At 39.5% G+C, this 15,827-nt stretch overlaps 1 protein-coding gene across 1 annotated transcript; it reads left to right on the top strand.

Annotated features, from left to right (window-relative positions):
• The first annotated feature begins 1,524 nt into the window (after window positions 1-1,524).
• Window positions 1,525-13,985, top strand: LOC136969968 (sine oculis-binding protein homolog A-like). Its single transcript, XM_067264325.1, is given in 3 exon segments — window positions 1,525-2,373; window positions 12,486-13,231; window positions 13,234-13,985. Coding segments are annotated over 2 exon segments (1,326 nt in total). The 5' UTR covers window positions 1,525-2,373; window positions 12,486-12,535; the 3' UTR covers window positions 13,864-13,985.
• Window positions 13,986-15,827: the final 1,842 nt, after the last annotated feature.

Raw genomic sequence — 15,827 nt, 5'->3', positions numbered from 1 at the left:
GGTTTACTTTATTTTTAGTGTTTGCACTAGAAAAAGCAATTACCAGATACACCTTCAAAAACGCTTTAAAAGTTTTAAGAGATGGTAGCGAAGCACGATAGATACCAATTTCGTTTCTTCACTTACATCTAGTAAAGAAACTAATGAGCTTAACGTCACTAAATCATAGCATCCAATAATTCAACTAGTTTAATTAGTAACAATTTGGAAGTATGACAAGAAAAGAACGTTTATAAACAAAAAAGGAGTAAAAAAACTTTATATACGGTTTCAATGTAAATGATTAGACAATATTCTTTAATTTCTCTATCAGGATTATGCAGAAACGCACTAATGAACAGAACTCGCAATAAGGTTGGTACGGAGATCACGAGAAGGTCGACAGTAGAAGACACTGCAACCAAAGGTTCTCAATCTGCAGCAAAACTTCTCCTCACGCTTTGTGTCACCAATCTAAGACGGTCGACTCATCATAAACCACACCTGAACATCGGTAGCAAGAGGTATCGGACCAAAGCATGTGGGTCGTAGACCTTGCCCTGGCACGAGTAGACAACTCCTAACGGACGCGAACTCCATGACAACAACCGGTGAGAAGACAAGAAGTGGGCCAGTCCAAACACTCGAGAAGGTGAGGATAATAATTTTCTCTTGGGATGAGGATTAATCAATTTTAAGGATGGGAACCTTAATCATAATCCCATCGACACACAAATAAAATTAGCAGAAAAAAGGCAATATCCATATAAAAGAGCCCGTCATCGCCACATTAATCTGAGAGACCTTCTCCATCATATCTCAAAAGAGATTCTTTCACCTGAGGATAAATTCTATTAATTCTGATGGCAAGATTTTTTCTCAACGCCACCACAGAAATAACAATCAATCATAAATCATAATTATTCAGCAAACCCACACTTGTATAGATAAACAATCATAAATATCAAATTCAACCTCTTCACGCAAAAAATACGAGAATGTTAAATTATTTCTGAAAGATCAGCAAAAAGTTCTTATTGTTTTGAGGAAAACAAAAATAAAAGATGAACTACAATCATTTATGTTTCCAAATTATGGACTAAGAGATGGCGCAAAAAAAATCGTTGTGACAAACACTAACACTAAGGTGTGGGAAATTTGTGTACCCGCAATATAAAGTTAAGTAAACCAAAAAAGCTAAAGAAAGTTTATCACCAATTACAAACACGCCACCCCTGTTATATAATATTATTTACAGTCCAGCATGATTGAATCACTCAGAGAGGAACAAACGAACTACCACAAGAAGTGAACTACATCTCCAAGAATCATTTTAATGAACCAATTTAGTGCTATTTAAGTGAGGCCGGGCATATAATTTTTTTCAGTTCCAGATGATTGGTCACTGGATGGCACACACAAGGTGACTCTTAAGTAATCTTTTTAATTTTAAATTTTAGTCGCTTTTTTTAAGTGAGGCCAGAGGCATATAATTAAATCACGACACAAACCTCTCGCCAGAATGGGTCCTACATTTACTCCCGAAAGCCATGAGTCTCAATGCGCTGTTTTTTATGGCTTTCTGTCTGCAATAAACTGTTAAAAGCTGCATTTTCTATGTTTAGTCGAATGAATGATTGTGACTTAATTTATGTAACAATTATTGGAAGTGTTAGTTTCTCGCTCTCCTTATAGAAGGGTATTGATCTTTACCCGGTTATCAAAGTCATTCGCCCATTTAAAGATGGAAAAGAATAAATCGCACGTAGAAGAGAATGGAATAGGGAAAGATTGAAATATGGATTTGTCCCATTTTCCCAGGTGATAAAAGTAAAGTTACGATATTATACGAAGAGTACAAATTCGCCGGATTTTCGGTTTAGAAAATGCAGGCCGTACACACCCTAAAGCGAGCGTTACACTCGTGTGACGCATGTTTATATATCACCCTAGCTTCCAGGGAAGTAAGAGGATCGTGTTACAAAGAGTAAGGACAGCACAGACTAAAACAGGCCATTGCCAAGCCACATCGCGGACGATATACTCAGACTTGTAACTATACCTGGCTTATGTTTTCGCTTGCCAAACGTGTACGCTCGTAATCCAATCCGCGACTGAAATAGTGCAGGCCCACTTGTGCCAGGGATGTTGGCAAGGGGGTGCTGAACAGCTGTGATACCCAAATAAACTTTATCCGAGATAGTGGGACGTGCCAGTGCAACATGAAGCGCTTTTCTCCTTACGCAAGGCGAAGTATTCTAGCATCTATTAATTGGGCTACGTACGATCCAGAAACGAATTGAATTAAGGGTGGTTCCGCTTCTGTCGTAACAATATTTAATTATTTACCCGTTTCCTTGCTAAATTTAAATACATCTTCCCCGTGTCTACCTGGTGATTTATTTATTTTTTAAATCGATTTTTAAGGTGTATTTTATGTCGAAATTTAAGATTATCCGTGGTCTCGCGCCCGCTTCGAGGTGCACGCATACCTTTACAGTCGAGAGATTTGCTCGTATCGAACAGGGCCTAGTTCGGCTTCATTAATAAACTTACAAGCAAGATTTTCTAACCGGGCGAGTCCTATATTTAGAGGAGGCGCGAATGAGTTAAAACCGATTATGATAATTAATTCATTAACGTCAAATTTATCAATAGCATCAATAGGAAATGGGTTTAAAGACCCTAGATAAGAATTTTAATTGTAGCAACATCGCGCCGACTAATTAGACCCTAACGTAAAAAATTGCCTGTATGCATTGTGCTATTATTATTTTTATTATTATTATTATTATCATTATTATTATTTAAGAATCGCTAGCTCTTTCATAATACATCAAAAAAAATGCCTCTTTTTCCCCCTCCCCTCCCTCCTCCTCCTCCTCCTCCTTCTTCCTCCTCTTGGGCCATGCCTCGTTGGCCTTCCTGCTCTAGAAAAGGGCCTTCGGGAGTGGGTGCTCGAATCCTTAAAAGGTAATAGACGAGTGCAAGCAGCCGACGGCCCAGTTCAGAAAGATGCTTCACCCTTTGTGCTCGTGCGTCGTAGAACCGTCTGTCAGCGCTGGTCTCCGCTACTCTACAATTAATGTAATTATAAAGTAGCCAGGGAGGAGACCAGCCGCCTGCCCGCAGGTGACATGGCAGCAGGATTTATGGCGGGCGGGGAGGACCGCTTCGTGATTCTCCCATCCTCAGAGTCACCACGCCTCTCGCTCCTTCGGCCTTGCGTGCTCTACTATTGTTTTCCAAAACTTATTCAAATTTCGACTAGCTTTTCGGGTAGTTATTATCCAGGGTTGTAATTCTACCCTCGCCTTCCTTCTCGGTCATCGACTACAGGGGGACCAACAATGAATTTCCCCCACCCTGTTGGCACCTGTGCATGTTTCTGATTTTAATTATTGTTTAACCCCTTAATCTATTATTCTTATATAAAGGGGCGGAAGGCCGAAAAAAGGGCACGCTTTTTTTTGTTTTATTTTATTTTGTTTTTTATAAATATCTGCCTTGTAAACTGGCTTGTAAACTGTCTGATTTAAATATATACAAGAAGCAAAATGCCTTTTGATTATGAAAATGTTGGAATCTAAGTACTTTGATGAGAAATGTTGGCGTTTATCTGCTCCATGCTGGTACTCAGTCGATAAATCTTAAGAATGTAAATTTTTTGTAAAGGAGTTTGACGTGAAAAGGAAAAATTACACTCACTAATGAAGTGGAAAAACAAGAAGATAATTAACTCTCGTTTTGCTTCTCCTCATCTCCCAACTCGAGCGAAATTAGTGTAGATACGTGCAGCTGTAGTCGCAAAAAGCTTCCATTCGTTGCGTTTTGCATACAGAATATCTTTAGTTATTCAACACCGGATTATCGAGAGTTACGGGCGGATTAGAAAGGCGCACTCTGTCTTCCCCTTCAGGAATCTTTACTCCACCCAAAACTGCGCTTCTCCACCCAAAAATTCATCGAATACGGTCTAAAAATATCCGAAATCTTCCGAAATATCGCGAAAGTTATTTATGTAGTAAAAGCTAAACGAAGATCGATTCATCGGGATTTTGAGTGACTGGAAAGAGAAATCGGAACAGATGCACCGACGAAAGAGGTTACAGATGTTAGCAATAATCTTAATGGTTGTATTTTGTCCCACTTGACATGTTTAGATGGCAGTGTCACGTGTGGCCCACTCGTCATTCTCCAAAAAACCCCGCCGACATCTATCATTAGATCTGGATCGGCTAAAGTAGCTAGCGTGATTCCCATTCAGCCTCTCGTTTTGGTGAAAGTCGAGAAGTCAGCTTCACCCCTTTTTTGTCGAGCCAAAGGCTCCTAGGAGTAAAAGAGTATGGAGTAAGGTCACATCCTCGCCGTTTAAAATCTTAGTGCCATGGAGCATCGAGCCGTTATCTAAAGCCATTTGGTAGTTTGCGCCCCGTTTCTCGGACAAGAATTAATTATCGGGAGCGAAGAAGCACCCTGCAAAGACAATCTGTTGTTCGTCTGCAACATAACGTCTCAAGTTAATACAGTAATACGAAACGACTTATCTGCACATTTCTCGACTTGATGAAATCTTGAGGGTGTTTTTTTTTCGTGCTCTTCTCTTTTCCAGAGCCCGGTTTGGTAGAAGTAACTCGATCCGACCCACGAAACAGAGAGGAAGCTCGGATTACTCTGCTTCTGGGAATTCTAATGGCGTCAGAATTTACGGAAAGGTCAAAAGAAATTTGTCATCCGACTGATAATTCTGACGCATCAATAGTTGTGTCTCGGCTGATAAGTTTTCGATATAAAGTTGTTTTACTGCACTTCCACTCTGGAAAGAGGAGAAGCGGGGATCCGATAACGGAATTTTTCTTATTGTCAAAAATCTGATCTGACCGAATAAAATAGACGCATTTGTCCAATTCCGAGGTTTTTCTTCCACTCCGGGGGCCGCAACAAGCTCCTTCTTCACACCAGCTCGGATTCATCCACGGGTAGACTTGGATCTGGATTTAGAACTCGCACCCGGTCCATTCTCATACGAAAATCTAAATTCCTGATGATATTTTTCCCAAATTTAATTGACAGAAGACGAGTTTTTACGATTTCGAAGGCTTCTACTAGGTTTTAAATATCGCTTGATCAACCTTCTTCCATTAATACCACACAGATAGATTCATCAAATCTTAGATGATGATTGATGCTTCCTTCGAAATTCGATCGTCTTGTAGATATTTCAGCATAAAAACGTAGGCATTAAAAGTCTGTCTGACACACGTTTTATTATTAGAAAATTAATTAATTAATTTTTTACTCGGTCCATCTACGTTTTATGAGTCAAAATGTACGATCGGAAGCTGTTTACGTCTCGTCTACTCGGGACCTTTTTATCGAAAAGCATTCGTCATACACCAATACGAGAGGCTTGTTTTAGGGGTTATTCGATATTAGTTGACCTCTTACTTGAAGAGGGTTCCACTCCCGACTCCACATTTCTAGAATTTTTAACGATGCAAAACACAGTGAATCGGTTGTTAGAGAAGGGGAAGCAATACTTTTTTTATATGTATATACGTATTAAAACGAGTTAACGATTCCTCTGTAGGAATAATCGAAGCGCAAACACTTATATGATACGAAAAAAACATTCTACGGCATCATTAAGAAGAATATGGATGGAGTCTCCTAAACTTTGTTTGGATAAATGAGAAATCTTTCTTCCTTTCGATAATAAATGCGTGTAGATATGTATTTTAAAAAACTACATCCCCCTCTTTTGCAAATTTAGACGTCAGGTCTTTGTGTAAAGAAATCAGAGACTCGGGCCATCTCTTATCAGTTTGTTTAGAGTGATTGATATTAGAAGATAATTATCTTATCCTTTGACGGATGCAGAGCATATTTTATATCAGATACGTACATATCTACAATCGATACGTTTACTGTAAGCTTCGTTTAATCTTCAACCCCCCTAACTAGCTTAAACATATCGGTGGATAAACATCACCTCCCCTCTCTCCATCAAGAGCTATGCTAACCCCTAGAGGGTTGCTTCCCAAAATCAGTAGCTAGTATTGAGCATCAGGGTGCGGTCCTTCTACCTATCAACCTGTCAATATCGGTTACTCCTCCAAAAGGCGTCTAACGAGATTTATCAAAGGGGGTGGTACGCTCGGGACCCAGTTACGATGATGCATCTACAAAAAGAACCGAAGGAGGCTCGAAAGTTGGGAGGCAACTCTTAAGTGAAATGAACTTCTTTTTCAGTTAGGTAATTGAAAATATTATATTTTTACATAACCGAGACGAATTTATTGGCATCGAATCGTCTCTAATTTCGTGTCTCATTGGCATAAATATGTTGAATTTCTAGTTCTCAGGAAGTGGGCAGATGCACGTTAATACCGCAGACACACTCCCTAATTTTTTAACATTTTGACAAATATTTTAATAGTGTCTGTACGGCTCGTTTGTGAAGAATTTAAACACGCATAATCCCCTCTTTTTTATTTATTTATTTAAAGGAAGCTTGTTTTAATTATCCCAAGAGTTGAAACCTTAAAAAAAGAAGAAGAAAAAAAACTAACTTGTCTTGTAGACGTTAATCAGAGGGTTGTGATAGGTAGAAGGTTGGCTAAACTCTTTTTAATGTAGGCGTAAGTCTGTCGAATGAAGAAATCCATTACATTAATTGGCCCCCTAATTTGGTGGTTCCAAGTAACTGCGTGTCACACGACAGAATGTAAGCAAGTAGCAACTCGACTAACAGCTACCTGTTGTACGCCACTTCCCCTCTCCCCTTCTCTGTGTCGAGCATATTGATGCTGTCCGGGCCAAGGGAGTAATGCGTCAAAAGCCTGTCAAGTCTGTTTGACCCCAGGCTGGAATTCTGGCCTCGCCCCCGGAACCAATCCAGTTCTGCTCTTCTACCCCCCGTTCCCCCTCCTACCTGTACCTGGACAGGTGTTTGTGTGGAAGACCTAAAATGCATTTAACATGACCTTTTCTGATAGCTCTTAATTTGATAAGGTTGTTTTTCAAAAAAATGGAAGAAAATTGCGGAGAAAAGTGATTGAAGAGTGAAGTGTCGGGGTTACTTCTTCCATCCTTTAATATTGGGCATCTTACACCCGAATATTAAAGGATTCGGAGTTGAATTCGCGTAACCTTTTTTCCGTTTTACCCTAATTTTATTTTTTCTTTATCTATAAAATAGCCAGATCGAGCAGAAAATCACGTTGTTAATAATTAGGCTATACTTAAATCTCTTGGAGGAAGGTAAATTTCAAAGAGGTATAAAGGTAAAGCGTGTCTAAAACCAGACGTTAGGAGAGAATTTCTGTATATTAAACGAATTAAAACATTCAAATAAGCATTTAACAAGTTGAGAATGCGAATTTTTATACCAGAAAGTGTAAATTTCTTTACAAAAATTAGAATTATTTAACGCTTTAAAGTGATTTTTGCCATGTGGATCTTAGAAAGGACCTCATTACTCGGAGGCTCCAGGTTCTTCACAGAAGTGTCGGACGTTACATAACCCACTGGAGTCGCGTTCAGGAGTCGTTCGAAGGGCCCAGAGGAGAAGTGTTTGAAAGGGTTGGCCCGCCAGAGTGATGATTAATGCTAGCCAAAGAGAGGGACAATGCCAAACATTCCGTCTACAGATGATGATGATTAGAGAGGCGTACACAAAAAGAAGAGGTGTGAGGTCATCCAAATGTGGGCTGCAGGCGCTGGACCGACAATAGTACTGGCTCTTATTATTGGTTGATTACCGGTCGGAAGCCAGAAAAGCGAATGACGTCCGGAACAAAAGGCGCGATTTTGGAGTTCTGCGAAATATGGACGATAAAAATAAGGCTGTTACGAAAGCGCTTTGTGCATCTCTTCGCAATGACAGTCATTCAAGGAGATTTGTATTGATTGTCGAGGAAAAACTTGCTTTATTCCTCTCTCTCTCTTTCTCTCTTTGCCTTCTCTCTACTTGTGAGATAAACAGCAACACATCCCAATTTTAATATTGTTCTGAACTGTTTCGTGGGTTACCATAGGTTAGCCCAGTTAATTCAGAGTTGTTAAGTGCTTAAATTTTACTTCTACGTAACAAAATAAGAAGAAATAACCACGGAAAGTATGCTAATTTTTCCATTTTCAATAGAGGAAAGTAGCCCCCTCGCTCAGAAAATCTGTATTTAGCTCATAAGGGAGGCGAACTGTAGGCATTGAAGAGTTGAAATATCGATCCAGATGTGGGTGAAATAGCGCAATATCTTAATCGTGTAGACGTAACTTTTCTTAATTTCTTTCTACAAGTTAGTAAAATGTAAAGAACTAAACAGAAAACAAGCATTTTTCTCTAGCGATCGACAAGTACTTTTTAGTGAAGAGTTACAGTACTTGGGATAGAGGATGGCGCCTGTTAGCCGTTAGTTACTTTCACTCGAAACTTCTTTAATCTGTATACTATCCGGTTTTATAGCTTCGGAGTTTATAAATGTGAAGAAGTAAGTTCAGTTGCTGTTTTTCCCCATCGCGAATAACTTCATTAGACCATCTTACAACTCGTTTTACGGATTACTACCCCTTTATACGCTCGTAAAGACACTTTCTGTTGGTCGTATCTGACGGATTTCCGTTTTATATAACCTTTAAAAGTGCGTGTGTCAAGCTCGATTTGAAATAAATGAAAGCGAACTTTCTTCTACAAGCGAACCAATTAAACGACATCAATAGTAAGATTAGTACCTCAAATAAAGGAAGATCGGAGGGCCTTTTTTTTAAACTAAAGAATTGGATCTAGAGGCCTACTAAGTGAATTAGAAGAGGAATGTGCATGCGACAAAAGGAAAGCTGAATAACAAGATTATTAAGCTCTGTAATTGAAGGACTCATTAAAAAAGTCATACTTGACAATTGAACTACGTTGATATCTTTATAAAATGGTCTTTATCGTGTCAGGAGAATGGTACCATCAGCTATTTTGTTACCAATTATCCTAAATGAATATGTATTAAAAAAAATAAATAATAACCAAGCCGCGACCCTTTGTCGCCTTGTTTATTTTAATAGAGTTCAATGAGGCTGTAATCTTTCTTAAACCGTCATTTTCTTTGTTGTTTTTAAGCTGGTAAGTGTCTTCCACTAAACCACTGTTCAGACTACCACCCATTTTAGTCCATATATATATATATATTTCTTTGTTTCAAAGTGAATTTTTGTCCTCCTTGTCTTCCAGGGTCCCCTTGTCTTTCAGGGCTCCCTTGAGTCTTCTACCTCAAGGCCCCACTTGTGGTAGAAGACTCCTTTGTGTGAGGCTCTTAAATTTCGTGGTTTTAAAGTCTCCACTTGTAAACCACGAAATTTAAGAGCGTAAACGTAAAAATTTTCATCTTTTCATATGAAGAGAGCCACCATTTTTTTCTGCTGGTTTTTTTTTGGTTATTTTCTGAATGAAATTTATTATTAAGTCGGCGATTGCGTTTTGTCAACGGAAACAAATCGGCACAGCACACTACTATCAAACCTCTTATTATCTTTAGTAGCGAATCAAAAATACGAATCCATTGTGCATCGACAGGAAATAGGAGGCATCGAGAGTAGCGATGCATCAATCGACGAAATTGTCAGCCGGGAGTAGGTGAATGAATGACAACCCCTTAAAGGGATGCGAAACTTTTTTGTTGAGGAGAAGGACACCCGCTGATCCGTACCGTAACTAATAATTGTTGCACTTCTCACCTGCTAGTCCTCCCCCGCTGTGCTTCTGCACTCTTTTCTGCTAGCCAATCACGTGATCCGACTGGTTGGAACTAACATCTGTAATTATGGCTCATTACCTTATAATTATATCGGTGTTTAATCAGCCCCCTTTTTGCTGCGCATGCACATTTCGGTCATAATTAGTGGGCCATTATTGTCAGCTTGATGCATCGTTCTTCTCTACATGCAAAAAGCGTGATTTATATCGGGATGTCTCGGCTGCTGAGAACACGACAAAAAAAAAAAAAAAATTTCGGCGTCGATGTCCGAAGGCCAGAACCCTTTTATTGATTACTTTCACTTCCATGGGAGGATGTGGACCGCCTTTGAATCCTGCCTCGACTCTTCATTAATTTTCTTTATTTCAACGTCTCTACTAACTAATCTAATGGCGGTATCTGAAATCCCTTCTGCACCATATTCGTATATTGTGGCACTTCACAACCAATCGGTATTCAAACTTGATTGTGTACCAATCACTTAAATTATATGTTGTGGAAATGCTTTTTGAATGATTATTAACCATTAAAGAAACTGTAAATTGACTTTCGAGAGAAGTTTGAATCATTGATTCAGGCTCAAATCCCATCCACATCGTGACTTCTTCATGGGTGGTTCGGATCTCTGTGCCTTTCGTGCTGATTCTGTAATATAATCGAACTTTGATTGAGTTCCACATGATTCGTCTCTGAAACTGACACTAAATCGAATGTGGCGCTAAACAGTAATAATTATACGTAGTAATGAGTTCGACACGAGTTTAAAGGTTGGAAAATCGGAGGATTCCTTGTTATCGTTTGCAATGCAGTAAAGGATACTAACGGACGAGAGTGACACTATGTCCAGTTTTGACTGTGGTTAGTCCTACTTATAATGGACAAAACTGAGACATTTGCATACAGCTGATGCCTCGTAGTGCCCCCTTCAACAAGTTATAATCCTATTTAATAGTAAAGACCACCGAGCGAAAAGGATTCCACCAGTGTTAAATCCAGGATGCATTCTACCATTCCATGATTCTAAAACAGAAAATTTAGCCTATCGTTTTGATATATTTCGAAGTTAGAATGAAGCCTGAAGGCTAACGAAATGCAGGCTTTATATCGTCTACTCTGAAAGATCAATTGTTAAATCGTTTTAGTTGGACTTTTATGGGCTAAGATAAGAGGGGATGTAAAAAAGCAGTCTATAAATTACCGGAGAGAAGAATTTCACAATTTTTATAATCTGAAAAACATCTGGTCCAAATGTAGAATAAGGACCATCAACTCGAACTGGAGGGTCTTTTAGGTTTTAAACACGCCATCTCCTATAGAGTTTAAGGGCTTTTGATCAGATGAATTTAAATAGAGATAGAAGAAAGCCCCGAAAACTTTAACCCGAAAGGCCTCACCATTCATAGCCTGGCTCTTTACCTTAATCGACCTATACATATCTTCACTCAAACTTATAATTTGGCCAAAAGGACACGAGTCGAACCTCCCCACATTCTCACTATTTGAATTTCTTAAAAAGGGCCATTAGCGGAGAGCCTCCAACAGCCGGCAGAAGCAAAGAGGAGGGATAGAATTATTCTCACGAGATACCGAGGGGAATCGTTATTAATTATGCGGGATAGAAGGCCCATTACGTATTCCTGACCATATCCCAATGGAAACACAGACGGAGAATCTCTCAATAAATAAATCACAGAAAATAAGCAGAGCGTAGCCTATTATTTCCTTCTGTAATGAAGCAACAGGTACGAAGGTGGGGAGCGGAGATGAGATAGTGTGGACGCCTCTTAAGGCGATTATAGCCCTCCCCACGGGGACCGAACCGGACTGGAACTCTGCTGTTCGTGACTGCCAACATTCGGCATGGTCAATGCCAGAGCAAATGGGAAATTACATTGTGTCATCGCTCCCCTTCTCCTTATTTATTCTGGTGCCAGCCAGTCGTCTTCCACATTCTTAAATGTTTCCCATCCCGCTTTTTACAGGTGTTTTAGCTCCTCTCTTAATAGGATCATCTTCGTTGGAGGTTCTAACGGTCCTTTGCTACATTCTAAAGTGCAAACCGCGAGAGTCGGAACCCCGGTTCAAAGCATAGAAGCGGAACTCGAGAGAGACGGAAGTCTTTATTTTCACTGAAATTCAAAAAAAGGAGGAAGAAATAGGGAAAAAACGAATATAAGCGCTAACGTTTTTCGAGTGAAGACTCAATTTGCACCCTTGCCTTAATCAAAGGAAGCGGTTATAAATCAAAAACACCTTTTTGTCTCCTCTAATTCTATAAAGAACATCAGGAAAAGCAGAAAGCGGCGGATCGGAAGAAAAAAAGTCTCACCTCCTCCCACTTCTCTGCTGCTTCTTTTTTCCGATGCAAACTTTTCGACGTTCATAGCTCTGGATGCTATTATTATGTCATTTATCATTTTTGTGAATTATTCTCTTTCTGCTTTCTGGCCAAATTCATCAAACGCAAGAAGGGGAGGGATGTCGAGATCATGTTTATGACATAATCGAAGAATGAAAATTCTTGTCCTTTTTCCCCTTCTGTTCACAACGTTCAATATGTCTCCCTCTATATACTCTACTCTGCGCACTGTGTTCTCTTTTTTTAAACACAATAAGAGCTTCTCTATGGCTCGTTATGCGCTTTTCAAATGGTGCTGCTGCTGCTGCTGCTGCTGGGTCTTTTATGGCGCTTGTCGTGACTAGTAGCTTTATCCCAAACTGTTGAGTAAATATTAGTTTAATTCAATTTTTCTTTTTCAGATTCTGGACACGGTACTTCGGGTTGCATCGTATGCGCCTGGTGCCAAAAAATGGGCATGAAACTGTTCACATTGAAGACGACCAACGGTAGTAAGGCCTTTTGCAGCGAATTGTGCTTCACCCAATGCAGACGAGCTTCGTTCAAGAAAAACAAAGTGTGCGATTGGTGTAAACATGTACGACACACGGTTAACTACGTGGATTTCCAAGACGGAGAACAACAACTTCAGTTCTGCAGTGACAAGTGCCTCAATCAATATAAGATGAATATTTTCTGCAAGGAGACGCAGGCCCATCTCCAAATGCATACACATATAAAGGAAGCCGCCTGTAAAATGTCACCCAACACGTCCGTCAATCTCATTACTCCGGATTTGTGGCTGAGGGACTGTAAAGGCTATAGTGCCAACAACGGACACGCTCACTCTATGACCGAAGTAGGAGATAACCGCGAGGAGGTAGTTGCAGACGTTACGCCTCCCCCGGCGGAGGAAAAGACCAATTCGGACGCCTATAAGCATAGAACTAAAGATAGAAACGATAAAGCGCGGAAATCGGGAAAATTACCCCCTCGCCACCATCCTAAAGACACCAGAGCCGATACCCCACCCCATTCTCGACTTCCTAACAGATCGCAAGTATCGTCTACCCCTCTGCCAAATTTCTCACACAATTCTCTATTAAACGGACCATCTCCGGCTCTTTCATCGTCGCCCGTGGGGTTGTCTCCCCGTCCTCCCCCTCCCCTACCCCACTTCCTACTTCTCTAGGTCTGGATCCTCTTAGACCGCCCTTCTATCCACCTGGATTATTACCCCGTCCTCTTAATCTGCACCACACCGACAGCTTGTTACGAAGTCAACCGTGTCTCGGGGTCAGACCCCCTATTCCACCACCACCCTGGTTCCTTCCTCCTTACGGTAACATCCCCCGTCCTCCGTCTCCTCCCCAACCTCCGACTTCTCAACCTCAGTCTCTTCTTCCTCCTTCTACCGTGATAGTCCCTTATCCTCTACTTCTACCGTTACCTGTACCCATTCCTCTGGTTGTGCCGTTACCTCTAAACTTGTGGATGGAGAGACTAAAAGAGATGGAAGCTAAGAGAGAACAAGAGCGTGACGTCAGTGACGATAAGGTGATGGAAAGGAGATCGGGGGGACGGGCGAGAGGACATAGTTCGCGAGAGGAAAGATCGCCACGGGTTGCCACCCCGAACTCCGAAAGTGACGACGTCGAGGATTCTTGCCTTCCTCGTGACTTCTCTAAAACTAGTAGACAAAGCTGGACAATGTCCAATAGACAGGACGACAGTAAAAGATGTAATTCCGACCCTTTGGGCGAAAACAGCAACAAGAGGAAATGTCTACACTATTCGTGATTTTTGTACATAGTCTTTTTGTACAAGAATTTGGTGTAGTTTGTATATATATTCTGTCTCGTGTATGTTTACAGATGGGATGTGTCTGTTGTGATAAAATATACAGTTGTTGGTGGAACGGTTATGTGTTTATACTGTACTTTTTTATTTTTTAAATTATACACAAATCGGATACGGAATAAGACAGTTTTATGTTGACAATTCCCGAATTTACAGAATTACGCTTAATTCCCATTCAAAGATTGATTGGTAGACTGAATCTCACCATTAAAATAATAATAATAACGTGAATTTTTGTCAATGTGAGAATATTGATACCATAGATTTCCCATGGCTAGGGAGGGAATTCTTAAAAAAGTTTAAAAATATAAAAGAGCCCTTAACGTTTCCCTATTCCCGAGATTTCCAGCAGAGTTACGAGGATTGACGTTTGTCCAATTTGCAATAAATTATAGATAAAGACGGCTCGGGGTCCATTTCCTTACACCCACTCTGTCAAATTTAGATAGGATATCTACCATTAATATTTCACCACAAAAGGCACGAAACCATTTCAACCTATTTAAAACATCATTTGCAGGTTGTGCCACGTTTTCTAAGCGCGTAACTATTATTATTTTTTAAAAAGAATTTGTGGCAAATTTTTTAAAGCATTTACTAAGACATTTAGAGCGCGAGAAGTGTTTACGTCAATAGAAATGCAGAGTTCGACATCCACCCATTTGGACTTGTGCCCGTTGTGCCTCTTGGCCCAGCCTTCTTTTGTGATGTAGGCAGTAATTTAGTGGAGTGTATGGTGGGTGGATATCGGTCGCGCGGGAGGGATCCTTCAAAGTGTAAGAAGAGAAATTAAAGGATAGGAATCGTCGCTTTCTCTAGCTACTGCCGGTCCCTACATATATAAATGAAAAAAGCACCTATCCTAAACTAACAGGAACCTTATTTTACGGCATTTATGCATAAATTAACTAACTTTTAATGTGTAAATTCAGAATACAACAGTAAAATGGGCCGATGGATGCTCTTGTTAGACGTATTACACATCGATAACAAAGGCACATTTAGGGTTTTTATCAATATTTAATAATTTTTAAACACACAGGAGTTTCCCACGATTAAATAAAAGGGGTAGCGGGTCTAGAAATTTCCGAAGATACTACTTAGAAAATTACAAATGGCGTTTACCTCCCGACAACAGATTACACACTTTACAGTAAGCTACTTGAAAGTATTTAATTAGAGGCAATCTGCGTGCTTTCGTTTCAATCGATATCTAGAAAATAAAGAAGCATCGACGTAATTAGACGAAAATATTTTATATCTGGACACGTACGATATGTTGCATCCAATCGATAAATAAATAAGAAAAGAAAGAGAGGAGGAAAGTTGAAACTCGGAATTTGAAGAGATTGGTCGAAACAATGTTTTGTATTTCGCTGCAGATCGCTTACACGCTACTTAAATCGATAAAATGTATATAAAAATCGCTCTTAATTTTCATTTTTTAAAGTGTCCGCCATGTTTTTTTTTGTTTTTTTTAAATTTTGCGCTTTTTCGGGTGGCAAATATTCCCGTTTTATGTAGCACTAAACAAATTTTCTCGCTCTTATGTAAACGTTTGTAAAGTTTAAATATCTCTTCTCGTTAAAATTAGGCTTAAATTTTCAAGACTGTTATAAATAAATGTATTAAAATAGGCACGGATTGAGAGACAGATTTTTTTTTTGTTTTTTTTCCTCCGAGTTTTTATTTTTTTAGGTATTGAAGAACTGAGAAAATTATTAATAAATAGTTAATGTATAATTTAAATTTTTAAAAATTATTTTAAAAATAATATTAATTTTTAGCGAGCCAAACGATGAAATAACTTGCCGCTACCTGGTGAGCAATATTCTTAACATTTTTTTTTCCTTTGAAAATATTTTTATTAATTATTTTTTTACGAAATATAATAAAAGTATTCT

The sequence above is a fragment of the Centruroides vittatus genome, unplaced genomic scaffold, assembly GCF_030686945.1.
Source record: "Centruroides vittatus isolate TY-2023 unplaced genomic scaffold, ASM3068694v2 contig_1832, whole genome shotgun sequence".
In the NCBI taxonomy this organism is placed as follows: domain Eukaryota; kingdom Metazoa; phylum Arthropoda; class Arachnida; order Scorpiones; family Buthidae; genus Centruroides; species Centruroides vittatus.
This window is presented reverse-complemented; position numbering and strand designations above follow the sequence as displayed.